At 40.8% G+C, this 27,875-nt stretch overlaps 1 protein-coding gene across 4 annotated transcripts in view; it reads right to left on the minus strand.

The window, feature by feature from the left end:
• PFKP (phosphofructokinase, platelet) overlaps window positions 1–27,875 on the minus strand; it is a 258,884-nt gene that overhangs the window by 37,839 nt on the left and 193,170 nt on the right. For 2 of the 4 annotated variants that reach the window (XM_033931533.1, XM_033931531.1), the window contains exons 14-16: window positions 17,061–17,131; window positions 15,441–15,528; window positions 12,220–12,372 (exon numbers count right to left, since the gene is read on the minus strand). In XM_033931533.1, coding sequence (XP_033787424.1) covers window positions 12,220–12,372; window positions 15,441–15,528; window positions 17,061–17,131 — 312 coding nt within the window. Of the gene's footprint in view, window positions 1–12,219; window positions 12,373–14,210; window positions 14,364–15,440; window positions 15,529–17,060; window positions 17,132–27,875 lie in introns of all 4 variants that reach the window. The other 2 variants (XM_033931534.1, XM_033931532.1) reach the window with 1 other exon arrangement.

Raw genomic sequence — 27,875 nt, forward strand, 5'->3', positions numbered from 1 at the left:
GACATAGCTTTTGTCACCTTTAGGGAGGCCTTCCAGAGTCTCCCATTGCTCAGTGACCAGCAAAGTGATGTCCGGATGTGTGGGAAAGAAGGTGGTCTGAGCATCGGCGCCACTCATGACCGTGCATTGTGAGATGGATAGCTGCTGGGGCTCCAACTTCAATTCCCTGAGTGTATCCATAATAACATGTGGAACTCAGGGAAAGGGGTTTTGAAGAAGGGGGACCCTATCTCTGGTCCCAGAAACCCTTTGCTGCAGCCTGACTGAATGGGGAAGAATTTCTGCCTCAAATCCTTTTGGAAATGGTTCACAACTGGAGATCTTCAGGCTGCTAGTTGAATAGATGCCAAATGAAGACTCCATCCCCACAGATCTTTGCGGCATGACAGGGGGAGATTAAAACATAGCCAGCTCCCTGAAACCCAAAGGGATTCACACAGGGATGCCACAGCCTGTGCTCAAGCCTTTGATAAATCAGAAGATAAGTTGGCTCCAAGGGGAACGGACCCCGAGCCTCAAAGAAGCACAAAGCAGGCTGGCTCTACAGTTACACCTGGGGGTTGCCCTGTGAGCTGCAGTCTGTCCTTGTGGAGTCTGCTTCTTCTCCCAGGCAGAGCTGCCCCAAAAATGGGGTCCTCTTGGTACCAAAGCTTCCCAAAACAGAAGAAAAATAATAAAAACCGAACAGAGCAGATCGAAACACGACATCTCAGTTCGCTTGCTAAAGGAAAAACTGGAGAGTGCACTATACTCAACTGGTGAAGGAAGAGGAGCTGAAAGATGTGATTTGACACCCTTCTGAAACATTTCACAAGCATGGATTGATCATTTACCGTACAGACTTCTCTGTTTATGTAGCAGCATAGGTCATTCTTGATGGGGGAATTTATAGTGTGTCCATTGCACTGGAACAAAGACTGTGCACTTTTACCTGAGGGTTTTGCCCCAACTTTCAAATAAAATGACCATGTGAACTTTTGCTTACATAGTTTCTACGGATAAAGTACATGCAGGTCATTTGCACCTGTTTTGTCTGAAAGCTGATTTTTGCTGTAAGAGAATACAGAGTTTTAACTGACAATTTTTAAATTTATTTTTAATCATTGACCTAAACACAGGCTAACATGTTTTTACTCATGAAAACTACTGAGGAGCCCTTCTATGAAGCTGCAGTAAAAAGTGGCTTTAGCATGCCCTTGTGTGTGTTTTTCCCAAATGGTAAGGCCATTTTTATGGTATCTGCAAAATGACCAATTTTCCTATTTTTTTATTAATGGCCATGAGCTAATGTTGTCATTAGTACATGGCCATTAAAAAAATTAGCATACATGTACTTACCAATACCTATTTTGTAGGTAGTAAGGCCTCATACACTAATCCTGTGCTAACCTGGAATTCTCACTCTCCACTCCCAGGTATGCCCCCTCCAACAAAAACTGAAAAACATTTTTTTAGCACGTGGTTAGCGTGTGCCGATTTGAAACTTACTGCAGCTTAGTAAAAGGGCTCCTTTGTAAATTATCCTCTAATCAGACAGGTTTCCAAAATGGCTTGCTTCTTACATTTTTTTCTCCTTCTTTCTTTTCCCTTCAGTTTTGGACACTCTGTCCGCTTTAATTTTTTTATATTAATTTTTTTACCTTTTGGTTTTTCCATGTTCACGTTCTTCCTCTCACTTCTCCCCATCCTTTTTCATCTCTTGTATCTCTTCTCTTTTGCTTTAACTTCTCCATCTCAGCCTCTTTCCTACCTATCTTCCCTTTTTACAGCCTCTCTCCTTCCCAGTCAACCACTAAGCAGAAGCTGGACATCAGAGAACAGAATGCAACAAGAAGAGTTTTCCCAGTCCCTGTGCACAGTTCTTCTCTTCCTAACATAAGCACTTCCATACTAGGTCAGACCAAACCTTCCTCTACCCCAGTAACCTGACAGTGATAAGTAATTAGATGCCTAGAGGAAGCTTTGCACACATCTATCTGCTATTACATCCTTCCACAGTTTCTAGCTGTCGAGTTTTCAAAAATGCTGAACTCTATATAACCTCAAAGTCTGCTCTGTTATGTAGCCCAGCACAGTAGTCTTTGCAAATTAGGGGCCACTCTGGGTCCAAAAATATTGAAGGAGTGCTGACAATACTGGCCACATCACCGAACAGTGTGTGCCAGTGACATCCATGCCCACTGAGATATCTCTCTCTTGAATGCTCCCCTTACTGAAGCATATGTCGCCAGTCTCTCTCTCCTTCTCTTCCCCTCCCCCCAGGCCCAATATCTCTCCTCCTTCCCCTTGAAGAATTGCCTCATTTAGCAGACTAACCCCTTAGCAGTACATTAGAGCACACACTAGGGCAGGGGTTCTTAACCTGGGGTCCGTGGATGGGTTTTAGGAGGTCCATGAGGGTCAGATAAAAATTAACATTTATATTCACTATACAGTCTTATACTCTTGATTTTTCTCACAGATAACGAGAGCAGATATAGTTGTAGTAATGGTAGTAGAAAATGTAGTAGTAGTGGATCTGTTTCAATTTGCACAAGAGGATTGATTGCGTTTAACATAAGAACATAAGAACATAAGAACTGCCTTCTCCGGATCAGACCTTCGGTCCATCAAGTCCGGCGATCCGCACATGCGGAGGCCCTGCCAGGTGTACACCTGGCGTAATTTATATTCCACCATATCCTTATATGCCTCTCTTAAGGAGATATGCATCTAGTTTGCTCTTGAAGCCTAGGACGGTAGATTCCGCAATAATCTCCTCTGGGAGAGCATTCCAGGTGTCAACCACTCTCTGAGTGAAGCAGAACTTCCTGACATTAGTCCTGAACCTGTCCCCCCTTAGCTTCATTACATGTCCTCTAGTCCGTGTCAAATTGGACAATGTAAATAATCTTCTCTGCTCTATTTTGTCGATTCCTTTCAGTATTTTGAAGGTCTCGATCATATCCCCACGCAGTCTCCTTTTCTCAAGGGAGAACAATCCTAGTGTTATAAGTCTGTCCTCGTATTCCAGTTTCTCCATACCCTTCACCAGTTTTGTTGCTCGTCTCTGCACCCTCTCCAGCAGTTTTATATCCTTCTTTAGGTAGGGAGACCAATGTTGGACGCAGTATTCCAAGTGTGGTCTGACCATTGCCCTATATAGCGGCATTATAACTTTCTCCGATCTACTCGAGATTCCTTTCTTTATCATGCCCAACATTCTATTTGCCTTCTTTGCCGCTGCCGCGCATTGTGCCGACGGCTTCAGGGTCCTATCTATCAGCACACCCAGGTCCTTTTCTTGTTCACTCTTCCCCAGAGTTGCACCTGACATTGTATACTCGTATTCCTTATTTTTATTGCCTAAATGCATTACCTTGCATTTCTCCACATTGAATTTCATCTGCCATTTCTCCGCCCATGTTTCTAACTGACACAAGTCGCTCTGGAGTTTCTCTCTATCATCCTGCGATCTGATTGCCCGGCATAGTTTTGTATCGTCTGCAAACTTGATGATCTCACTGGATGTTCCTTCCTCTAGGTCATTGATATAAATATTAAAAAGGATCGGCCCAAGTACCGAGCCCTGGGGCACACCACTAGTCACTTTCTCCCAGTCGGAGAACTTCCCATTTATGCCCACTCTCTGCTTTCGGTTTTCCAGCCATTTGCCTATCCATCTTTGTATATCCCCCTCTATGCCATGGCTATGTAGTTTCCTGAGAAGTCTTTCGTGTGGAACTTTGTCAAACGCTTTCTGGAAGTCCAAATATATTATGTCCACCGGCTTCCCACTATCGATTTGCTCGTTCACGGTCTCAAAAAATTGGAGTAAATTAGTCAAACATGATTTCCCTTTCCTGAATCCATGTTGACTGGGTTTCATTAAGTCATATGCGTCCAAGTGCCGGACTATGCTATCCTTGATCAGTGCTTCAACCATCTTGCCAGGGACAGACGTAAGACTCACAGGTCTATAGTTGCCCGGTTCCCCTCTCGATCCTTTTTTGAAAATTGGGGTGACGTTCGCTATCCTCCAGTCGTCCGGTATCTGTCCAGTTCTGATTGTCAGGTTTGCAAGTTTTTGCAATAACTCTCCGATTTCAACCTTCAATTCCTTTAAGTGGCCATTACTTTTTGCATAAAAAGAAGTGGTTTTTTTTTTTAAAGATTGTCTCATACGTATATGACAAAGTACAGTGGTACCTTGGTTTGCGAGTGTTTTGCAAGACGAGCAAAACACTCAGCAAACTTTTGACTCGCAAACCGAGCACTGCCCCGATCAACGAGCACTTACAGGGGATTCCTCTTCCGTCTTCCGGCCAGCCTTCTACATCGGGTGCCTTCCACAGGTTGGAGCTCCTCTGTCTGGGCCTGTGCGGCCGGGTGCTGTCCCGCCTGCGCGTTGCATGCGACGCGCACAGCGTCAATCATCGGTGTTGTGCGTGGCGTGCGGGTAGGGCAGCGCTCTGCTTCGTGGGCTCAGGTGGGGGCATCCGACGTGGAGGGCTGGCCGGCGGGAGGAGGCATCCCTCTGAAGATACTGTGAGATTCTCCGGCGGCTGGCATCCCCCCCGAAGCGGCACTGTGGGGTTATCCGGCGGCTGGCATCCCCCCCCCCCCCCCCGAAGCGGCACTGTGGGGTTCTTCTTCAGATGACCCACGGAGGAGGCAGACGGAAGAGATGGCGCTGCAGCACCCGGCACCCGACAGGTATAGACCCCAGGTTCTAGAACGAATCGTTGCTGTTGACACTATTTTCTATGGGGAACTTTGTTTTGATAAACGAGCATTTTGGATTACGAGCATGCTCCTGGAACGGATTATGCTCGTAATCCAAGGTATCACTGTATTATTAAACTTTAAAGTAAACAATCACATCTCGATAAATAAAGTACATTATATTTATTGCAAAGTTGTGTTTATGTGAATATTTCTGGGGAAGGGGGTCCATAGCTTTCATCAGATTCTTAAAGAGGTCTGTAAAGCACAGTTACTTACCGTAACAGGTGTTATCCAGGGACAGCAGGCAGCTATTCTCACAGATAGGTGACGTCACCGACAGAGCCTGGATGTGGACAGCCTCGCAGACTTGCTTGTAGAAACTAGAAGTTTCGAGTCAGCCGCACTGCGCATGTGCGAGTGCTTTCCCGCCCAGCGCAGGGCGCGTCTCCTCAGTTCAGATAACTAGCAGAGAAGCCAACCAGGGGAGGTGGGTGGGTTGTGAGAATAGCTGCCTGCTGTCCCTGGATAACACCTGTTATGGTAAGTAACTGTGCTTTATCCCAGGACAAGCAGGCAGCCTATTCTCACATATGGGTGACCTCCAAGCTAACCAGTATGGGATGGTGGGAGTGTTGGCAACTTAGGAGAATAAATTTTGTAATACTCTCTGGCCAAAATGACCATCCCGTCTGGAGAAAACATCCAGACAATAGTGAGAGGTAAAAATATGAACCGAGGACCAAGTAGCAGCTTTGCAAATTTCCTCAATAAGTGTAGATCTGAGGAAAGTTACTGAAGCTGCCATTGCTCTGATATTATGGGCTATGACTCGACTGTAGTTGTAATCCAGCCTGGGCATAGCAGAAAGAGATACGAGCAGCCATCCAGTTGGAGATAGTACGCTTAGAGATTGGACGTCTCAACTTGTTTGGATCGAAGGAGACAAAAAGTTGAGGAGCAGATCTGTGTGGTTTGGTGCATTCCAAATAGAAGGCCAAAGCACGTTTACAGTCCAGAGTATGAAGGGCTGATTCTCCATGGTGAGAACGAGGCTTTGGAAAGAACACTGGAAGAACAATGAATTGGTTGAGATGAAATTCTGAAAACACTTTAGGTAGGAATTTAGGATGAGTACGGAGGACCACCTTGTCATGATGGAAGACAGTGAAAGGTGGGTCAGCTAGCTTGCAGCTCACTGACTCGTCGAGCAGATGTGAGGGCAATGAGAAACACCACTTTCCAAGTGAGATACTTAAGATGAACCATAGACATTGGTTCAAATAGAGGCTTCATCAATTGAGCAAGAACAACATTGAGATCCCAAACCACTGGAGGCGGTTTGACATTGAAAAGTCCTTTCATGAATCTGGAAACCACCAGATAAGCAGAGAGGGGTTTCCCTTCAATATGCTAATGGAAAGCAGCAATTGCACTGAGATGGACTTGGATCGATGTAGACTTGAGGCCAGAGGTGGATAAGTGCAAAAGATAATCTAAAACAGAAGATAAGGAGGAATGTTGAGGCTCCTTATCATGAGAAAAACACCACGTAGAAAATCTAGTCCATTTCTGGTGATAGCATTGCCTAGTGGCAGGCTTCCTAGAAGCCTCAAAAATGTCTCTTACAGGTTGAGAAAACTGAAGAGGAGTTATGTTGAGAGGTACCAGGTGTAGAGACTGTAGGTTGGGATGAAGCAGAGATCCCTATCTCTGTGTAAGCAGAGACGGAAAAACTGGTAGAAGATATGGCTCCCTGCTGCTGGGTTGAAGTAGAAGGGAGTACCAAGGTTGTCTTGGCCAACGAGGAGCAATCAGAATCATGGTGGCATGACTTGACAGGAGTCTTGAAAATGTGAGGGAACAGAGGGAATGCATACAAGAAGAGATTTGTCCATTCCAGTAGGAAAGCATCTGCCTCGAGGAGAATATATCCTGGAGCAGAACTGAGGCAGTTTGTGGTTGTGGGGAGCTGCAAAGAGATCTATCTGAGGTGTTCCCCACTGTGAAAAAATTGTGATGAAGGGGCAAGGAATGGAGTGTCCATTCGTGAGGTTGCAGAAGACGACTCAAGTTGTCCGCCAAGCAATTGTGCGCCCCTTCAACGTAGACAGCTTTGAGAAAGGTGTTGTGACGGATTGCCCAGTTTCAAACCTTCAGAGCTTCTTGACAAAGGGAGAAAGATCCCGTCCCTCCCTGTTTGTTGACATAGTACATGGCGACTTGGTTGTCCGTCCGAATGAGGACTACCTGGTCATGAAGAAGATGTTGAAAAGCTTTGAGAGCACTTAAGATTGTTCTGAGTTCCAAGAGATTGATGTGGTACTGACGATCCGTACTGGTCCAGTGGCCTTGAGTACAGAGACCATTGAGATGAGCGCCCCAAGTGTAAGTTGAGGAATCTGTTGTGAGGACCTTCTGATGAGGTAGCGTTTGAAACAGTAAGCTTCTGGAGAGATTGGAAGAGAGCATCCACCAGCGGAGAGACTCTCAAGAAAGGAGTGACTGCAGTGTGTCGAGAAAGTGGGTAGCAAGCCTGCGTCTACTGAAATGCCAGGGTCCACTGAGGAATTCTGAGGTGAAGTCTGGCAAAAAGAGTCACTTGTACTGTGGTGGCCATGTGACCTAGCAGTACCATCATGTGTCTCGCTGAGATAGAAAAGCGGGAAGACACTGCATGACAGAGTTGAAGGAGACATTATTGTGCAAGGAATGCTCTGAGTTGGATAGTGTCCAGAACAGCTCCGATGAATTGTAGATTCTGAGAGGGCTGAAGTTGTGATTTGGGAAAGTTGATTTCGAATCCCAAACTTTGTAGGAGCCACGTAGTCTGTTGGGTCGCTACAATAACTCCCTAAGATGTTGAATCTTTGATGAGCCAGTTGTCTAGGTAAGGAAAAACCTGAAGACCATGGTTCCGTAGAGCCACTGCTACCACTACCAGGCACTTGGTGAACACTCTGGGAGATGAAGCCAGGCCAAAGGGCAGCACTCTATATTGATAATGCAGATTCCCCACCCGAAATCTGAGAAATTGACGGGAGGCCGGATGAATGGGAATATGAGTATAGGCCTCCTTGAGATCCAGAGAGCATAACCAGTCATTCTGATCCAGAAGGGGATAAAGGGATGCCAGGGACAACATTCAAAATTTTTTTTTGACTAAAAATTTGTTGAGAGCCCTGAGATCCAGAATGGGTCACAGATCGCTCGTCTTCTTCGGAACAAGGAAGAAACGGGAGTAAAACCTCCTGTTCTGCTGTTCCAAAGGAACTGGTTCGATGGCATGGAGACAAAGCAGAGCTTGAGCTTCCTGAAGAAGAAGGGCGGTCTGGGATAGACTGGAAGGATACTCTCTTGGAGGAAGCTCAGGTGGAATCTGAGAGAAATGAAGATAGTATCCTTCCCTGATGATTGATAGCACCCAGAGGTCGGATGTGATTGTCTCCCATTGGTGGTAGAAATAATGGAGACGACCTCCAATGGGGGGGAAGATAGGTCAGAGGCAGAACTGTGGAGGTTACGTTCTGTTTAAACAGTCAAAAAGGCTGCGTAGCCTTAGGTGCAGCAGGTTGAGATTTCTGTTGCTTCTGATTCTGCTGTTTTTTGAGAGGAGCCGCTCTCGGAGCAAAACGCCTCTGGAAAATTGGAGGAGTGCGTGCAGGCTTGGCAGGAGCTGCCTTAAGGCTTTGGTCTGACAATAGAAGCAAAAGATTTTTCATGTTCAGACAATTTCTTGGTGGCTGCCTCGATAGATTCATCGAAGAGGTCATTGCCTGCACAAGGAATATTAGCCAAGTGGTCCTGAAGATTAGGGTCTATGTCAATGGTGCAAAGCCAGGCTAGGCGGCGCATTGCTACAGAACAAGCAGTCGCCCTGGCGGACAACTCAAAGGCTTCATAAGAAGACTGAAGTAGATGTAATCTGAGTTGTGACAGAATAGCTATGACTTCTTGAAACTTGAAGTGCTTTTAAGTATCTAAATAGCTAAGAAATTTTGGAAGGAGATCAGTGAGGAACTTGAAATAAGTGACAAAATGAAAATTGTAATTGAGGACTTTGGAGGACATCATGGCATTTTGGTAGAGGCGACGTCCAAACTTGTCCATGGTTTTCCCTTCCCTACCAGGAGGAACAGTAGCATAAACCTTGGAAGGATGGGATCTTTTCAAGGAGGACTCCACAAGCAGGGACTGGTGAGATAACTGCGAATTCTCAAAGCCTTTGCAATGTAGAGTTTTATACCTGGAGTCCAACTTGCCTGGGACAACAGGAATAGCATAAGGAGTCTCCAGGCATCATGTAAAAGTCTGAGACAAAAGCTTGTGAAGAGGAAGCTGAAGTAACTCTGCAGGAGGTTGAGGAAGATGCATGACTTTGAGATACTCCTTAGCGTATTTAGAACCAGCATCCAATTGAAGGTCCAGGTCTGCAGCCATCTGACGAAGAAAAGAAGAGAAAGATAACTGATCCGCTAATGCCCTGCCTCGAGAGGGACTCGAGGACGTCGAGGCAGCCTTGGTTGAAGATGAAGCTTCGGCAGGAAAATAGGCATCAAAAGAATAAGGAGACTTGGACGAAGCAATAGAAACCGCTGAGTCCTCGAGGTCTGGAAGTGGAGACCTTGATTGAGGAGTCAGTGGTCTAGTAGAGCTGGAAGGTGTAGATCGAGGCTTAGTTGAAGAAGGACTCTCCTTGGAAGAAGAGCTATGCCTGGAGGTATGCCTCGAGGAAGGCCTCGATCGACGAGAGTGGTGCTTGGAAGCAGATCTTGAGGATCGAGGAGACTTCGCTCCGGAGATGGAAGCAGACGTTGCTACCAGGGAATGGATAGGGCTAGAAGCTGTAGATCGAAGCTCAGGAGGCTTGGTGGAGGAAACTCGAAGCACTCTCAAAGACTCTGCTCCTTGTATGGAGTGTGAGGATTCCTATCGAGGCACATGCAAAGAATTTGCTCCTTGCTTCGAGTGCATAGATGCCAGACCAGACACTCGCAGAGACTCTGCTCCCTGCATAGAGTGTGAAACTTCAGCCGAAGGCATAGGAAGAGGCTCGACCTCGCAGGAATCTGCAGAATGCCCAGGCTGGATTAGAGTAGCTAGTTTCGGTCCCATATTAGTGAGGAACTGAATGAATTGCTTCTCTAACATGGTCTGGAAACAAGCCGGCAAAGATGGATCCACGTCTGAAACCGGACCACCTGCTTTGGCTGGAGGTTCCAAAGTGGCAGTAGATATGTGCTTCAATTTGGAAGTCTTAGCCACCTCGATTACCACGCTGGAACTTTCTGCTGATCTATCTGACCTGAGGATGCAGGGGAAGATACAGCAGGTGTAGTGGAGGAAGGTCTGATGAAGCTCGAGGTTGGAGTCGTGGAGGCAGGAGGACCCTCGGTCGAAGGTGGAACCAAGGCCACTTTCGAAGTCGAGGGAGTGGTTGAAGAATCCATCCCCAAAAGCTTCTCCACTAAAATCCGACGACGTTTAAGGGCTTGAGGTTGAAGAGTAGCACAGTGCTCATACGACATCGGTTGATGGTCCGGCCCAAGGCACTTGAGGCACCAACAGTGTGGGTCTGTGAGGGAAATCACACGCTGGCACTGGCTACATTTCTTGAAGCCCATTGCTGGCCGGGACATAGAAGGAAATATAGCTGCCGCAAAGTCAAAGCCCACGGGTTGTGGCCAAGCGGCCTGCCCCAGCAGTCGAACGGAAGAAATTTTTTTTTTTTACTAGAAAATAAAAGAACACAGCGATTCGTGAAGAAAATAAACACAAACCGTGGTGAGAGAAAGCACGTAGTAACAAAGTTAAACGCAGAGAGTCAAAGACAGACTTCTCGGCTCCGCAGAAAACTGAGAACTGAGGAGATGCACCCTGCGCTGGGCAGGAAGGCACTTGCGCATGCACGGTATGGCTGACTCGAAACTTCTAGTTTCTACAAGCAAGTCTGCTTGCGAGGCTGTCCGCATCCCATATGTGAGAATAGGCTGCCTGCTTGTCCTGGGATAACTCTTTTTTAAAAAAATCTGGATTTAATTTAAAAGGTTTAATTAAAAAGTTTAATTGGAAAAATTGGAGTAGACTTAACTACAGTTTCTGGTGGAACTCTTTGAGCCATATATATAAGATGGAAAGAACACTAGCTACGCAAAAATTTCAATAAATTTTCAATAAATTTCAGGAGGTTTGGGGTCCATTAATAGAATATTGTGATGAGTAAATATCATTTTTCCCTTATTGGTACAATTGTAAAGTGAGGGATGGGGAGGGAGGGATTTCTGATCTGATCTTAAATGTTTAGAGTATTAGTAAGGATGGGAGGGGGGTTTAAATTTTATAATTTAAGTTGTTTATGAAAGCTAATCAAATGTTATTGTATAAGTTCAAATGATATTTTCTGATACATTTGTTGTAAGATGTAAAAATGAATAAAGTATAAAAAAATCTTTAATGAGTTTCTAAAGCTAACAAAAATGCAATACAATAATATCTCTACAAATAATATAATCATATATGCATTTATAATCAATCAGAATCGATACAACATTAAAAAAAACCCACCCAACCAACATTTTCATAAGGGAATAGAACCATACAAAAGAAATACCCTCCTCCCGCCCTCCCTACCCCTAGGTGGGTGTGTATTATACCAACAGAAATAAAGGAAAAGACAATTATAATGAATCCATAAAAGATGTCAATGGGGCCTAAATTAACTTGAATCTCGTAGTATGCCCCAGCATATCCACATTCATCTTTTCATACCTCTAACTTAAACATAAATTTTCCCATCAAAAAGTAAAGTTAAGGCGATCCCAGTTCTTCCAATTGCGAGTAACCTTTTGCATGGCTATCCCGGTCATAATAAGGAAAAGCCAACCTTTATATCTGTCCAATGAGGGCTTCAGATGTAATATTATCCCACATACGACTACCTCATATGTCAATGGAATTGATGACAAGTACAGCATTAATCTGTCCCCATATCGACTTCCAAATATTCCGTAACTCGAAGGTTAAGAATCATTGCACTAGGGGGTCAGGTGCCACCATTTAGAATGATGATGGTATATGAGGCAGGAGTGACTGGCCATTGCTCCTGCCTTTAGAGGCATGGGGGGAGGGGGGTAGTTGGAGGAAGGGGATCAAGAGCTACCACTCATTCACAGCCCTTGAATTGAAGAATGCCGATTTAACACTATGATATAGTTGAACCCCATTTTTGAATCCAGTGGTACCTATGCCGTAAATATCTGCCCTGTGCAGTAAATGCAGGGCAGAAGCTGTGCACACTTTCTATACTTACCGCAGTCTTTACATTTACCATGCACTACATTTTGTACGTAATGCATGGTCAGTGAAAAAAAAAACTTACTGTACTTTCTTATAAGGGTCCCCAATTTCTACTAAATTGATAAAATAATCATGTATATATCTATCTGTAAAAATTTCAGGTTTTCTGATCTTACTATTTTCTGTGTACATGTAAAATAAATGCAAACTTTATCTTACCTCCATAATAGCATTGAGGGCCGTGTCAGCACCAATGCTAAAGTCTGTGCCTGGCACATTGTTGCTAATAGTGGCAGGCAATATACACATTGGGATGCAGAAAGCCTCATGGCTGGCACGTGCCTCAGCCAACTGCAGCAAACTTTCATATGCCTGAAGCAGTGGTACAAAAGCAATTAGCAATGCATTGTGTTTGCCTTGTCTGTAAGTTAGCATGCAATCTGCTAGTGGCTCCTTGGGTGCAACAGCAGGTTTGGCTTCCCATTGGCAAAAAAAAAAAAAGTTATATACATCTCCACTTGGAAATAACTGAAAGCAAGCTGCAAGTTTACAATTCAGTTAAATTCAAGAAGAGTAAGTAATCTTTAGGGGATTTAGTGGAAGAATCTTCACCTAAACATTTTTTCCGTAGCATTAGAAAATATGCCAATAAATATTTCCAGACAGTCAGTCTGACAGTTTTGTCAAGGCTACCTGCTTAAAAGTGAAAGCTATTATCACAACAGTGTACCTGAGTCGCATTGGAGCAATTCTCTGCTGAGGAAAAGTGTGAAAGATTATTTGTGGGTGTTAGTAAATCTGGAAGAGCAGAGAGAATGCAAGGTGTTAAAGGAAGCATCTCATTCCACATTAGATTGCTAGCAAAACGCTCAGAAGAAAGTTCTTTTCTTGGCCTATAGTAAAGAGGTAGAGCATGTCCAAAATCTGAAGGCAAACTGGCCAAGCCACCTGTCACCTACTCCTTCTTCCACTGCTTTTGAGCCACAGAATAGAAGTAAGCAACTTTATTGGATTTGAAAAAAGAAGGGGATCAAAGAGAAAAACATTTAGGAGTAGAAAATTTTTAGCGTATCTTAATTTTTTAGCGTATCTTAATTTAGCATGGGAATGGCTAACCTGTAGTACCTCTGCAGAAGGACTGTAAAGGATGAGCTTTAAAGTATGGGACCAGAGGTATACTCTGATCTTCCCAGTTATTCAAACAACTCCCCATCCTCCTATAAGGCCCTCCCTAGGCCTCCTGTCTGAGAGTCTAATGGTTTTAAGACAGGAACAATCCTTAGTTGCTTCAGGCCCTTGTCAATGCTGGATTCAAATGGCACCAGCAACCTCTAGTGGTAGTCTTGAGGTACTACCACTAGGGAGTCAAGCTACAGTCCTAACCGTTACCTTTTAGGTAGTTGCTCCAAGGCAGGTCCTAGCTACATGATCCCTTCCTGCTATAGCAAGGTGATAGTTCACATGGTTTCTCCAAGGCAGCATACTTGCAAGGGGGCATATATTGAGGCAGAGCTTGGGTAGGGCATAAATGGGGCTTCCTTTTGCACATATAACTTTCAGAATGCTGTAGGTTACAAGGGGTGCTGCTGCACTTAGGGGCATATGTGATCATGCCTAAATGTTAGGTGTGCTTTAAAAAATCTGATTCAGGGAAATTTGCTGTCCTTACTGGCCTATAAAAACTAGAATCTAAAGAAACGTGCATGATCACCCAAGTAAAACTATAAAGTATCCAGTGTAGGGTAGGACAGGGCTGTTCATACTGTCCCACAATATTCTATAAGCCAAGTGAACAAGAATGAATGTAAGGAAGATAGAGTAAAAGCAAGCTGCATGCACCAAGCACTTCTGATCACAATCACCTCCCCTGTTACCTACAGAATTTAAATACCAGAACTAGAAAATAACTTTGAGCTTAAGGAAAACATTTACTTTCATAACTGATAAAATTATTTCAAAGCTGATGATTTCCAGGCAAAGGTAATAATGAAACATAGAAACATGATGGCAGATAAAAGGACAAATGGCCCTTTCAATGATGCAGAGTTTTCGGCTGCTTGGAATTTATAATGTAATCAATAGGAAACTGTCCAAAACACACACACTACATTTACAAAAGCTCAGCTTCTAGTCTGCTGGTATTTAAACATCTGTAGTTCTCAGAAGAGTTATTGTGAGCATGCAGAAACGCACCCCGCTGACAGACTTACATCCGTGATAGTGTTCAGAGCAGTATCTGCACCAATGCTGAAATCGGACCCCGGCACATTGTTGGAGACAGTGGCAGGAACCATAACCATAGGGATACATAGCTCTTCATATTTCTTCCGGGCCACTGAAAGCTCCAGTAATCCCAAGTAGGCCTGAGGATACAGGCACAGCATAAGGAGGGGGGAAAGAAGACAAGGTTGTGTGGAAAATATCCCTTTCTGGAGGAGCCACTGGGAAAGCCATTTCTACCACAGCACAACATTTTACAACATAAAGGAGCCAGTGAGCACAACACAAAAATGTATGACTTAACAGATAATAGAATGCAAGCTAATTATAATATATATCTTAAAACGCATAGAGAGTGAGTGTAATATCTATTTACAATGAGATAACACTTTTCAGATCTATTAGTAATGTGAAAATTGTCTGAAAATAATTGCACTGGCATTTCACAGTAAATGTTAAATCAAATTATTATCACAGTCTCCCTAGGGACCTAGGCTCTAAATTCTACAGTCTTAACTAAATGCTCCAGAACATGCACTAGAAGGTTTGTAAATTGCATTTTGATTTTTTTTTTTCAAATAAAATGTGTTAGAGCTGTTATAAAGGCAGGAGGTTCCTTGAATTTAGAGTGCAAATTCCTGAGACAGGTTAAATGTGCACTGAGTGGTCTATAAACCGCATAGAACTTCACGGTCCTGCAGTATATAAACTGTTATTATTATTATTAAACAGAATAAGGCAATAGTATGATAACTCCTCAAAGCTAGGAAGCCCTAAGAAGTGAGATGAAAGGAATCTTAACAGGTTCACTCTGTGGGAAACTGTGAGAAAGGGGGATACGAGAGGGACAGTCAACTTGTCTCAAAGATATAAAAGATACAGAAGCGTCAAACATGCTTTGGTGGAAATGAAGTTCTGGATCTGGGAGCAGATTTAATAAAAATGGAAAGAGGCATTTCTTTCTAACAAGGATGCAACAGCTGCCCAGTAGAAGCGGTGTAGCCAATACAGATATTCCTTCTTATTTTAAGAACAAGGGTAAAGCAGGAATTGAAATAGGTTTAGGAAAAGAGGAATGAGCTATGGGCATTTTCTGCCACTATGTTCTATGTTTTCAAGTAAACTACCCATTTCATGCAGCAGCATATGTATCTTGAAAAAAAGAGAAAATAAAAACACTATCTAAACTAGTCAGCTATTGCTAAGGGCGAGAATTTTACCTCAAATCCACCAATAACAAGTAGAGCGTTGATATTATGAGTACGAATTTGGTCTGCAATCTCATCTAAATATTTCGCTGGAAGAGTACTGAAAATAAAGACAGAACAAGAATTAAGGACTGCTCTGAAAATCCGGAAATTGCTTCTTTTTTTTTTTTTAAAGTGTTCAAATCACTTGCCAAAATTAAAAAGCAATCCAATTACCAAATGTCGAGGGCAACCTGCAGTGCGTTACACCGGGAATGCTCACCCTAGTCCTCAGCTCTATGCAACTGATCCCCAACACATACTGAAATTTATCCCTAATGAATAGGCATGGAATATATTTGATGTAACTGATCTCATTAGGGATCTCCACAAAGTCCAGTTTTGTAGTGGGTTGAAGACGGAGCCTCAGGAATGGCTCAAACACCACTATTGTACAACACATGAGGGCTGATAAAGAGTTATGTACACTGGTGAGGTGCACCATGATCAGCCAATAACAGGTTACACGACATGATGTCCCCTTTCAACATTCTTGTCTGCCCCAAATCCTCTCACTTTACACCTCTTGTTACTTTGAAAAGCAGTACGAATACTGTACTCCAATCTAGGATTTGTCTTTTAAGCCCTAATCTTGTACTAAAGCAGGTGCCACTCTCAAAAGCATTCCCAAATGTATGAAGACAGTTTAATAGAAAGATGGCACTTATATCTTGTTTAATGACCTTTTAATTCTATCTATCTAAGTGGACTAACACGGCAACTATGCTACTTCTCTACCATAAGGGCTCCTGGTCATTAAAATTGCTTGCCTGGGTTAATCAGGCATTTTCAGCGGCACTTAAATGGCCATTTTGGGAGTGTTCGGGGGAGAGGGAGGGGGAGAGTCAGCACTTAACTGGCTAAGATAACCACATAAGATCACATAAAATGCAGGCCTGAGGTTCTTTATAGCTGGTTAAATGACAAATATCATAATCAGCTATGTTTTTGCCAGCTCCATATACCTGGAAATTCAATGCCAGACCCTGGACATAGCCAGTCATTGAATTTCCAGGTAAAATGCTGGTGGTGGTCAGCAAACGCTGAGCATTGCTAGTTGAATATCAGGCCCAACACAACCAGCTAGGAAGAAGGAAATTCTGAATTTAAACTCTTGCTGTAGCACACAAACTAGTTGGGAAATTAAGCAATTACAGCTAATTCATCTTACACTGTATATATAATTGGTCAAATATGAGCTTTCTTGTAATCTGACTTTAGGTGACCCTAATCTGACTCAAAATTATTTATTCATTCATTCAATTTTCTATAACATTCTCCCAGGGGAACTCAGAACAGTTTACATGAATTTATTTTCCCTGTTTGTCCCGGCGAGCTCACAATCTATCTGATGTACCTGGAGCAATGGGGAGATTAAGAGAATTGCCCAGTGTAACAAGGAGCAGCACGGGTTTGAACCCACAACCTCAGGTTGATGAGATTGTTGCTCTAACCACTGTGCCACACTCTCCCCAATGAAATATGACAGCACAATCTTATGACTAGCTTCCGTTAATCAGGGATACTCCAGTAATGAGTTCAGCTTGGAAAATTCCAGGACAAGGCTACAGAAAATCAATATTTAGACATTACCGCTTTGTGCCCAGTAGCGATCCTCCCTGACCTATCCAGCCGCCAACATCTCCCCATCGAATTTCTTTAATCTAAGAAGAAAAAAAAAAAAAGAACCTCATTTAATGACTGAAATGAGAGCCAAACCTGCAAAAAATGTTTTAGACAAATGTTCACCATAATACTTTTTCCAAGGTCACAACTATTGTTGGCCTTCCTTATATTGTATATAAAATTTAAAAAAAAAAACCTTTTCAAATACATGTGAAAAAAAAGGTCCCAATATTTTAAATAATTTAACTACGAGGGAGAGATTCCTGCCAGTTAAATCACTTTGGGCTCCTTTTACAAAGGTTTGCTAGCATTTTTAACGCACGCATTGGATTAGCGCACGCTAGCCGAAAATCTACCGCCTGCTCAAAAGAAGGCGGTAGCGGCTAGCGCGTGCGGCAATTTAGCGTGCGCTATTCCATGCGTTAAGGCTCTAGTGCGGCTTTGTAAAAGGAGCCCTTTGTCTGAGCCAGGAACAGATATCTGGAGAGTATAGCTGAATATCTGTTCTGACTGCCATATTACTCTCCAGATAGTGCCAGGGTGGTCCAGAGACAGAGACATGGCAGACCTGAAAGTTATTTAAGCACTGCAGATATTCAGTGCTGGCCCCTGGATAACTATCCAGGCAAGTAATAATAAATAATAATAAACTGGACAGATCAATCAATCAATCAATAATTACAAAAACAAGTATGATAAAAAGAAAGAAAAATAACGGGGATTAATTTAAAATCTGTCATTAAGGGGTCTGCAACCTTTAAGACATAAAGAGCCACTTGGACCCGTTTTCAGAAAGAAAAAAAAACTTGGAGCCGCAAAACCATTATAAAACAAATCTAACACTGCATATATTGTTTCTTATCTTAATGCTATATACAGGATCACTAAATTGAAAATAAAATCATTTTTCCTACCTTTGCTGTTTGGTGATTTCATGAGTCTCTGGTTGCACTTTCTTCTTCTGACTGTGCATCCAATCTTTCTTCCTTTCGGGGGCGTGGCTTGGACACGCAAGCAAATAGTCGGGTGATAGACGAGCTCCGTGTCAAACAAGCTCTTATTTCAAAATAAAAAGCTCCAATACCGATATTTTGCTGAAAAAAAAGCTGTGGATCGCAAGAAAATGGTATCGGGTAAACAAAATAAAAACGATGCAGGAGCTGGAGGTTCGGGTACAGGCAGTAATAAACGATCAAAACCGGAACCAGGGACACCTTCAAAAGTACTGTTGCCTTCAGAAGGAGATCAAGATATGATGGCAGAAATAAAACAGATCAAAGATATTGTACTGGAAATCAAAAAACAACTTCAAAAGGCAATTGATGATGTTGCCATACTTACAAAAAGAGTTGATCTAATTGATAACAAAATAACACACTTGGAAGAAAAATCGGAAGAGGTACATGCTGAAGTTATACAAAACAAAAAAGCCTGGAAAGAGATGGAAATAATAAAGAGAGATCTGGAAGACTGTTTGAATAGAGAAAAAATAAATAATTTAAGGATCATTGGGATGCCGGAAGGAGTGGAAAAAAAATGATCCCATTACTTTCTTAGAACAATTCCTTCCAAAAATACTGCCTTTAAAATCCAAGGTGCCTCTTGAAATAGAAAGAGCGCACAGAATACCGGGACAAAAAACAACTACACATAAAGGACCAATAACTTTTATTTTTAAATTATTAAGATATCAACATGTTGTTGAAATTTGTCAGCTGGCTAAAGAAAACAAAAATCTAAGATGTCAGGATGCACGTATACATATTGTACCAGACTTTGCCAGAGAAACTGCCCTAAAAAGAAAACAACTACTTGATTTAAGACCCCAACTACGAGCACTAGGGGCTAGATATGGACTTCTCTACCCAGCGGTAATGAAAGTAACTCTAGGAAATAAAACACAGAACTTCATCGATTCTAAAAAATTAGCAGAATATCTTGAAAATGTGAACAACCAATGACTTCTTAAAGGAAAAACTGGGAATATTCAAAATACTTCAATAGGAATGATTTGATATCAAATACTTTTCACTTTGACTTATTTCATTTTAAGTTACTTTTTACTACAAAGGAATTCTGAAAATATATAAAAATGAATACACCGTTTAGAACGCTGGAATTTTCAACTTACTTTAAAAAAACAACGATGATTCACGAGCGTGGAACGGAACTGGAGTACATGCAAACACGTCAATGGCTGAATGACGTGGAGGAAAGACGAAACATTGACTTACCTAGAAGATTCTATATATATGCGAGACTGGAAGATAAACTGGGACAACCTTTTAAAATATATCCTCAGTGCCATTGTTTCTATGTTCTACAGAGAAAATAAAAGAAAGGGAAAGAAAATAAAGGAAAGGAAAATGCGCTGGAAATACAGTGGGCGCTGAGTCAATGATAAAAATCTGCGCGAAAACAGGAAGTCTTTCTCCTCAATAAATGATCACACCAGAAATAAAGAGCATTGGCTGCTTCCACGTTTTACGTCGACGGAGAGTGAAAAGGAAACTCGAGAAGAAAGCTAAAAATAAGGCGTTTATTTTATCAGAAGAACACGGAAGTAAAGACTCTTATATATAAGAACATAAATAGAATAAAATAAACGATTCTAAAGTGAAAACTAATATTTTATGTTTAAAGAAATATTGATTTAGAAAATACATTTGACCCATTTTATTGCAAATATTAGTTTTTAACAGGAAAAAAGAGAAAGGTAAATTGATATATATCTATCGAAGATTTTGTATGAATGATTTAGAAATACAAGTAAGAATGTTAGTGAGAAAGAGTTATAAAAATTTTTTATTTATATTTTGTTTTTAAATATTCTCTTATTTTCTAATTTTAGAATTTTTAGAGAAATGATTTTTATGAATGGAATTAAAATGCATGTGAAGATTGATTTAAGTTAATTAAAAGATTCTTATATCTATAGAATATATAAAAAGGGATTGATTTAAAAATATAAGTAAATATGATTGTGAAAATGAATAAAAAAGAAAGCAAAGATTTAGAAATTTTAAATTCTGTTAGCAATATATTATGATATTAATATGGAGTAATATTTACAAAATTTATAATTTTTTTGCTTGTGATGGATTAATGTCAGACCTGATCTAATTTGCGTTTCCAAGTGTTCGTATATGTATGGGGTGGGGAGGGAGGGAATGGGAGGGTATTAAACTTTAAGGGTTTAGGTAAAGTAGGCAATTCTTGGAATTATCTTATATATGGGAAAATGGAGATCATAAATAATATTGAAGATGAAATTGTTATATTACAAATTATAATAATACATGATGGATCTTAAAATAATATCTCTAAATGTTAATGGTCTCAATCACCCGATTAAAAGAAAAAAAGCATTATTATTTTTAAAAAGATAAAACGCTGATATATGCTGCATACAAGAGACCCATCTGTCAAATAATGAATCTATAAAGCTAAAAGGTGATTGGGTCAAACAATGTTATTTTTCTTCGGCAATAGGGAAAAAAGCTGGTGTTGCTATATTAATAAATAAAAAATGTTCTGCTTCATTTAAATTTAAGGCAGATGATCCTCTTGGAAGGTGGGTATATGTAGAAATGGACGTGGGAAATACCACCATGACACTCTTCAATATATATGCTCCTAATTCGAATCAGAATGAATTTTTTAAAACTCTGCAACAATTGATTCTTCCACTTGCTACTTCAAATTTAGTAGTAGCAGGGGATTTCAATGCTGTTATGGATCCACTGATAGATAAAAGTCCGAGAAGATTTATAAAATCATTAGGCCTTGATAATTTGGTACAATCTTGTGATTTAAAAGATATTTGGCGTATTCTTCATTTTGATGGTCGGGAATTTTCGTTTTGCTCACAGGTTCATAATTCTTTTTCTAGAATAGATTACATTTTTGTTTCTAATCAATTAGTACATCAAGTCACACAGGCTGTCATCGATCCAATTATACTATCTGATCATGCTGGAGTGTGGATTGAAATTAAAATAATAGATCAGAATGGAAATAGACCTATATGGAGATTAAATAATACATTGCTTACAGATACTGATTTTTGTGAAAATCTTTTGGAAAAAATAAAAGATTATTTTCAAATTAATGATACAGAAGAAATTTCAATAGAGACTTTGTGGGATGCTTTTAAAGCATACATTAGAGGACAAATTATTTCTTATTCAGCTTTGCAAATAAAAAAAGAAAAAAAAAAACAATTTACAGAATTGGAAAAAGTGGTGAAGTCTCTAGAATCAAAATTAATTGAAAAATGGGATTATTTGACACAACAAGAACTTTTAAAAGCTAAAGGTAAATATAATGAAATTTCTTCAAAAATTATTAGAAAAGATTTATTTGTACAGCAAGCTTTGTATTATGGAAATTCAAATAAGGCAGGAAGAATGCTAGCAAATTATCTTAAAGCAAAAAAAAGAAAAACAAAAATAATTGCTATTCAAAATGAGAATGGTGAAATTTTATCTCAAATTGATCCCATTATAAAACAGTTTTTAAAATTTTATAAAGATTTGTATTCTTCTGAGCCTTATTCGAAAAAGGATGGTTTAGATTTTTTAAAGTTAATAGAAGGACCAAAAATTCCTTAATATATAAAACGAAGTTTAGAAGAACCAATATCCTTAAAAGAGTTAGATACAGCTTTGAAATCCCTTAGGGTTGGATCCGCTCCAGGTGGAGATGGCTATACAGTGGAGTTTTATAAATCATTTCAAAACATTATAATGCCCTATTTATTAAAACTATATCAGACACAACTAAATAAAGGTTGTATTACAGGTACTATGGCTGAATCAATAACTATAGTTTTACCTAAGCCAAATAAAGATCCCACTTTGGTTTCAAATTATAGACCTATTTCTTTAATAAATGTGGATGGAAAAATTTTAACTAAGGCATTAGCATTAAGATTGGCTAAAGCTCTCCCTTTCATTATAGATATGCATCAGACAGGTTTTGTTGCTCAAAGACATTCATCTCATAATACTAGATTAGCACCAAACCATTCCATTGCCTGAAACATGAAGGACCATTCCACTCTATCAAAAGCTTTTTCAGCATCTACTGAAATAGAGAATGCTGGATCATTAATGGATTTTGTCAAATATAACATGTGATGTGCTAATATAGTACTATGTTACTATATTAGCACATCACATGTTATATTTGACAAAATCCATTAATGATCCAGCATTCTCTATTTCAGTAGATGCTGAAAAAGCTTTTGATAGAGTGGAATGGTCCTTCATGTTTCAGGCAATGGAATGGTTTGGTATAGGATCCGGTTTTATACAAATAATAAAAGCATTGTATAGCTCCCCTGTTGCTAGATTATATATTAATAATAATTTTTCAGAAAGATTTATTCTACAGAGGGGGGTTAGACAAGGATGCCCACTATCTCCTTTGCTTTTTGATATCGTTTTAGAACCCTTGTTATTAGCTAAAGAACAGGTAAAGGAGATACAGGGTATTCCGCATTCAGATAGAGTATATAAATTATCAGCATATGCGGATGATATTTTACTTTATTTGAGAAATCCGGAAACAACCATTCCAAATTTGCTTGAATTGATTGGAAAATTTGGAAAATTTTCAGGTTATAAAATAAACTGGAATAAATCAGAAGTGCTTCCACTCAATGTACATTGTACAAAAAGTTTATTTGACTCATTTTCTTTTATTTGGAAAGAAGAAGGATTAAAATACTTAGGAATTTGGATTACAAAAACTGTGGATGAGACTATGAAAATTAATGAAAAAAATTTATTACAAAAAGTGTCAGAAATGTGTGAACAATGGAATCCTTTATGCATATCTTGGTGGGGGAGAGTGCAAACTGTAAAAATGATGATATTACCAGTAGTTTGTTACCAAATGGGTATGATACCAATTTTTTTTCAGGGGTCTTTTTACAAAAAATTGGATAAGATGTTAACAAAATTTATTTGGCTTGGAAAAAACCCCAGAATTGCTCTAGTATCTTTACAAAGACCAATCGCGGAGGGAGGGGTAAATTTTCCAAATTTTTATAGGTACCATCAAGCCTATATTATGCGTCATGGTATGTATTGGATCCTCCCAGAGCCCATTGAACATATACCAGATTGGTTCTGGTTAGAATGGAGATTAATGTTTCCTTTACGTCTGAGTCATGTTATCAGTATTCAAATGCCAAGGTTATATAAGGATCACAAAATATTTGTTGATACTTGGAAAACTATAAGATATATAAGTAATCTAACTCCTATTCCAATAACTAAATCAATGACTCAAACAATATGGCTCAACCCAAAGATCAAAGTTGGCGGTTTTAAAATTATCTGGAAACATTGGATGATTGCTGGAATTCGTATTTTAGAGGATGAAATGAATAAAGGTAAACTGCTTGAGTTTTCACAATTGCTACATAAATTCGGTTTGAATAAATCACAATATTTCAGATGGATGCAATTGAAGCAGGCCATTCAGATAGGGTTCTCTGAATGGAAAAACCTTAATAACTATCATAGTATGGAATTCTTATGTTTTCAGATAGATTCCATGGGTCACCAGGCCGCAATGTGGTATAAATTAATATCTGAATTTGTACATAAAAAGAAAAAAAATGGTCTTAGAGATATTTGGAGCATTGAGATTAAGCATCAGATTAATGCATCTCAATGGCCACGACTTTGGTCTTGGAGGTTAAGATGTACATTGTCAGCTTCTATGAGACAAACTTGGTTTTTTATTTTACATAGAGCTTTATGGACCCCCACACGTTTATATAGATTAGATAGCTCTAAGTCTAATAGATGCTGGCATTGTCATCTTGAACCAGGGACATTAGATCATCTTTTATTCTATTGTCCATTCATATTAATATTTTGGAAATCAATTTGGCCTCAAATTAATAGGATGTTAGAAAATCCGGTAGCCTTGACATATGATACGATTTTGTTTGGTACTGCAATGAGAGCTCAAAGTCAAATTTCATCAAATAACAATAAACTTTTATTTATATTGACTGGAGTAGCAGTACAGCAAATAACACATAATTGGAAAAATTATGACAGATTGAACTATAATTTTTGGTGGAACTCAGTTTGCCATATATATAAGATGGAGCGTACATTTGCAACACAAAAAGGATATATGGATAAGTTCAAGAGGATTTGGGGACCATTAACAGATTTTTGCAATGAATGATTTTAATTTTTTCCCATAATAAGATAATGGTTAAAGAAGGGAGGGAGGGAAGGGGTAAGGGATTTATTCTCTTTATAATACATTATAAATAATATATTATAATGAGTGATAATCTTATGTGAAATTAATGTAATAAAGGGAGGGAAAAGGGTTAATAATTAAATAATAATTAATAAAATTATTACAATATATATGTTATATAAATTCATAAGAAGAATAATATAAAATATGGTTTATATAAAGTACATTATAGAGAATTCAAGTGTATTGTTAAGACAATTGTATGGAAAATTTATAACACTTGTTGGTATATGAAAAAATCAATAAAAAACTTAAAACATTCAATCTTTCTTCCTTTCTTTCAACCTCCTGTATGTTTCCTCTCCTCCAGGCCTCATTCTCTCCCCCAACTTTTTCTTTCTGTCTCCCTGTTCCCCCTTCTTTCTGTCTCTGTCTGCCCCCTTTCTTTCTTTCTCCGTGCCCTCCCCCAAGCCACTCGGTTTGCTGCCACCGCCATCGGGGAATAGCCCCCAAGCCACCGCCGTCCCAAGCTTTCCCTGCAGAAGCGTCGCGCTGACCAGCATTCCGCTCCCTGACGTCAATTCTGACGTAGGAGAGGAAGTTCCGGGCCAACAAGGCATTTCTCCTCATTCCATCCAGCCTGAGCCCCATCTCTCCTTGATCCAGCATTTCCCTTCTGTGTTTGTCAGAATTACCATTCCACCTATTTTCCAGCATCACCCTTCTTTGTGTCCATCTCACTATATCCCTATCTCACCACTTTTTCAGAATCTTCATTTGTCTCTGTCCTTGTCTTTACCCCATGTTCACCATTTGCCCTTTCAATGTCTTTATCCCCCCCCCCCCCACTTTTTCAGCATTACTTCTATGTCTCTATTTCACCTCCTCTTCATGTCCCCTCTGTATCTCTATCCGTATTCAGTAGGTCCTGCTTACCCTTTCTCTTCTTTGTGTCACTATCTCCATTTTCAGCTTTCCCCCCCTTTTCCTTTGTTACTGCACCCTGTAGCTAGAATCTTTCCACCCTCCCTCCACTCCGGCCCAGCCCAGTATGAAATATTTCCTTTTGTTTCCCTCCCCTCTCTCTTTCTCTCTCTCTTCTCCTCCCTCACCCACGAGTCCTGCATCTGGCCCTCTCCCTTCTACCTGCACCTGGCAACACCCCCCTGCTCCGCGGCTCTCTTCAGCAACTCGTCAGCAGCGGTGATCAAGACAAGCTGCCGACATCGAGGCCTTCCCTCTACGAGTCTCGCCTTTGTGGAAAAAGAAGTTGAAACAAGCGAGACTCGCAGAGGGTAGGCCCCGACGTCAGAAGCTTGTGTCGATCGCTGCTGCTGAGTTGGGCACCCCTGACTTAGAGCCATAGCGCACGAGAGAGACTCCCACGGGGATGAAAACAGCCTACCTAAATTCTGGCGATGCAGGCATGCAGCTTACAAGTCCGGCGTCGCAGCGGGAAATAGCCATGCTGAGCAGTGAGCTCAGCACGTACACAGATGAAAGCCTTGCTTGCTGATTGGTCCGGTGGCACGGCGGGGCGGGGCCGCCGGACCAATCAGCAAGCAAGGCTTTCATCTGTGTATGTGCTGAGCTCACTGCTCAGCATGGCTATTTCCCGCCGCGACGCCAGACTTGTAAGCTGCATGCCTGCGTGACACACTACCGGAGCCGCGGCAAAGGTGGAAAAGAGCCGCGGGTTGCCGACCCCCGGTCTACACAAACAGCAGTCCTAACTTACCCAGTGTTTGTCAGCGCCATTCTTAACGCCTCGGATTGCTAGCACCCTACTGAATTCAGACAGATTGCATTAAAACCCCTGACGCAGCGGAGGAGCGAAACAGGGAGCGCTGGAGGTTGGCGTTTGTTTTCAAGAACAGATAAGTCCTTGCTTTATTAACGACTTGGCAGTGGTGAACTATATTGTGTCTTTTCAAGTGCTTATCCTGGTGCAAGTTGCCTGGGTGATTCATCTAAACAGCTTTATTTGAACAGTTTTGAAGTAACGTACCCCCTTGGAGGATTTTTCATCAGAGTAGAGGGTGGAGATTTTTTTCCACAACACATGAAGCATAACTGAGGTCTTTTCTGTTTGGTGTTTTTTTTATTGTTTTTTAGATGTATAGGCATCTGCTAGGAGCACTTTTTGCAAGTTATTTTTTGGAGCAGGCTACGTTTTAAAATTACAGTACTCACCTGATATTCGCGCGGATTCCATTCCAGGAACCCCTGCGAATATAAAAAAAACTGCGAATACGGTTTTTTCGCCTGGGGATGTATGAGATGGCAGCTGGAGAGGCAGGATAGGGCAGCTGGAGCGCCGGCGAGTGAAGGAAATCACTCCAACAGCCTCTTCCTGCACTAAAGTCAGGCTTCACCAACAGCCTCTTCCTGCACTAAAGTCAGGCTTCACCAATCAGGAGCTGCTTTGACATGCAGCTCCTGATTGGTGAAGCCCGACTTTAACACATGAAGTCCCGGTCAGAGAATACCGTGAATGACCGAGACCGCAAACCGCGATTGACCGGGGGAACACTGTATAGTGATTTCAATTACCCCAACATTGACAGGTTAAATATTACATCAAGGAGTGCTAGGGAGATAAAATTCCTAGATATCATAAATGACTGCTTCTTGGAGCAACTGGTCCAGGAACCGACAAGAGGGGGAGCTATTTTAGATTTGGTCTTTAGTGGAATGCAAGGCATAGTACAAGAGTTAACTATGTTGAGCTGATACTGCGAGTGACGTCACAAAAGAAATCTACTGTAGAGGTGTTTAATTTTCAAAAGGGCAACTATGATAAAATGAGAAAAATGGTTAAAAGGAAGCTAAAAGGATCAGTTGCAAAGGTTAGGACTGTAAACCAGGCGTGGAGGGTATTTGGTATTTAAAAATACCATCATGGGAGCCCAGACCAGATGTATTCCATGTATCAGCAAAGGTGGAAAGAAGAGGAAACGAGAGCAGGAGTGGTAAAAAGGTGAAGTGTAAGAGGCTATTAGAGCCAAAAAAATATCCTTTAAAGAATTTTTCTCAATGGAAGAGAGTAAACAGTGGAGTGCCGCTGAGGTCTGTAGTAGGACCGGTGCTATATAACTTATTTATAAATGGTTGGAAATTGGAACGATAAGTGAGGTAATTAAATTTGCAGATGACACTAAACTGTTCAAAGTTGTTAAAATGCATGCGGATTGTGAAAAAATTGCAGATGGACCTTAGGAAATTGGAAGACTGGGCATCAAATGGCAGATTAAATTTAATATGGACAAATGCAAAGTGATGCACATTAGGAAGAATAACCTGAATCACAGGTACCAGATGCTAAAGTCCACTCTGGGGATTAGTGGCCAAGAAAAGGATCTGGGTATCATTGTAGCTAATACAATGAAACCTTCCACCCAATGTGCGGCGGCGGCCAAAAAAGCAAACAGGATGCTAGGAATTGTTAAAAAAGGGATGATTAACAAGACTAAGAATGTTATAATGCCCCTGTATCACTCCATAGTGCAACCTCAACTGGAGTATTGCATTTAATTCTGGTCTCCT

This window comes from Geotrypetes seraphini, chromosome 2, assembly GCF_902459505.1.
Source record: "Geotrypetes seraphini chromosome 2, aGeoSer1.1, whole genome shotgun sequence".
Classification (NCBI taxonomy): Eukaryota; Metazoa; Chordata; class Amphibia; order Gymnophiona; family Dermophiidae; genus Geotrypetes; species Geotrypetes seraphini.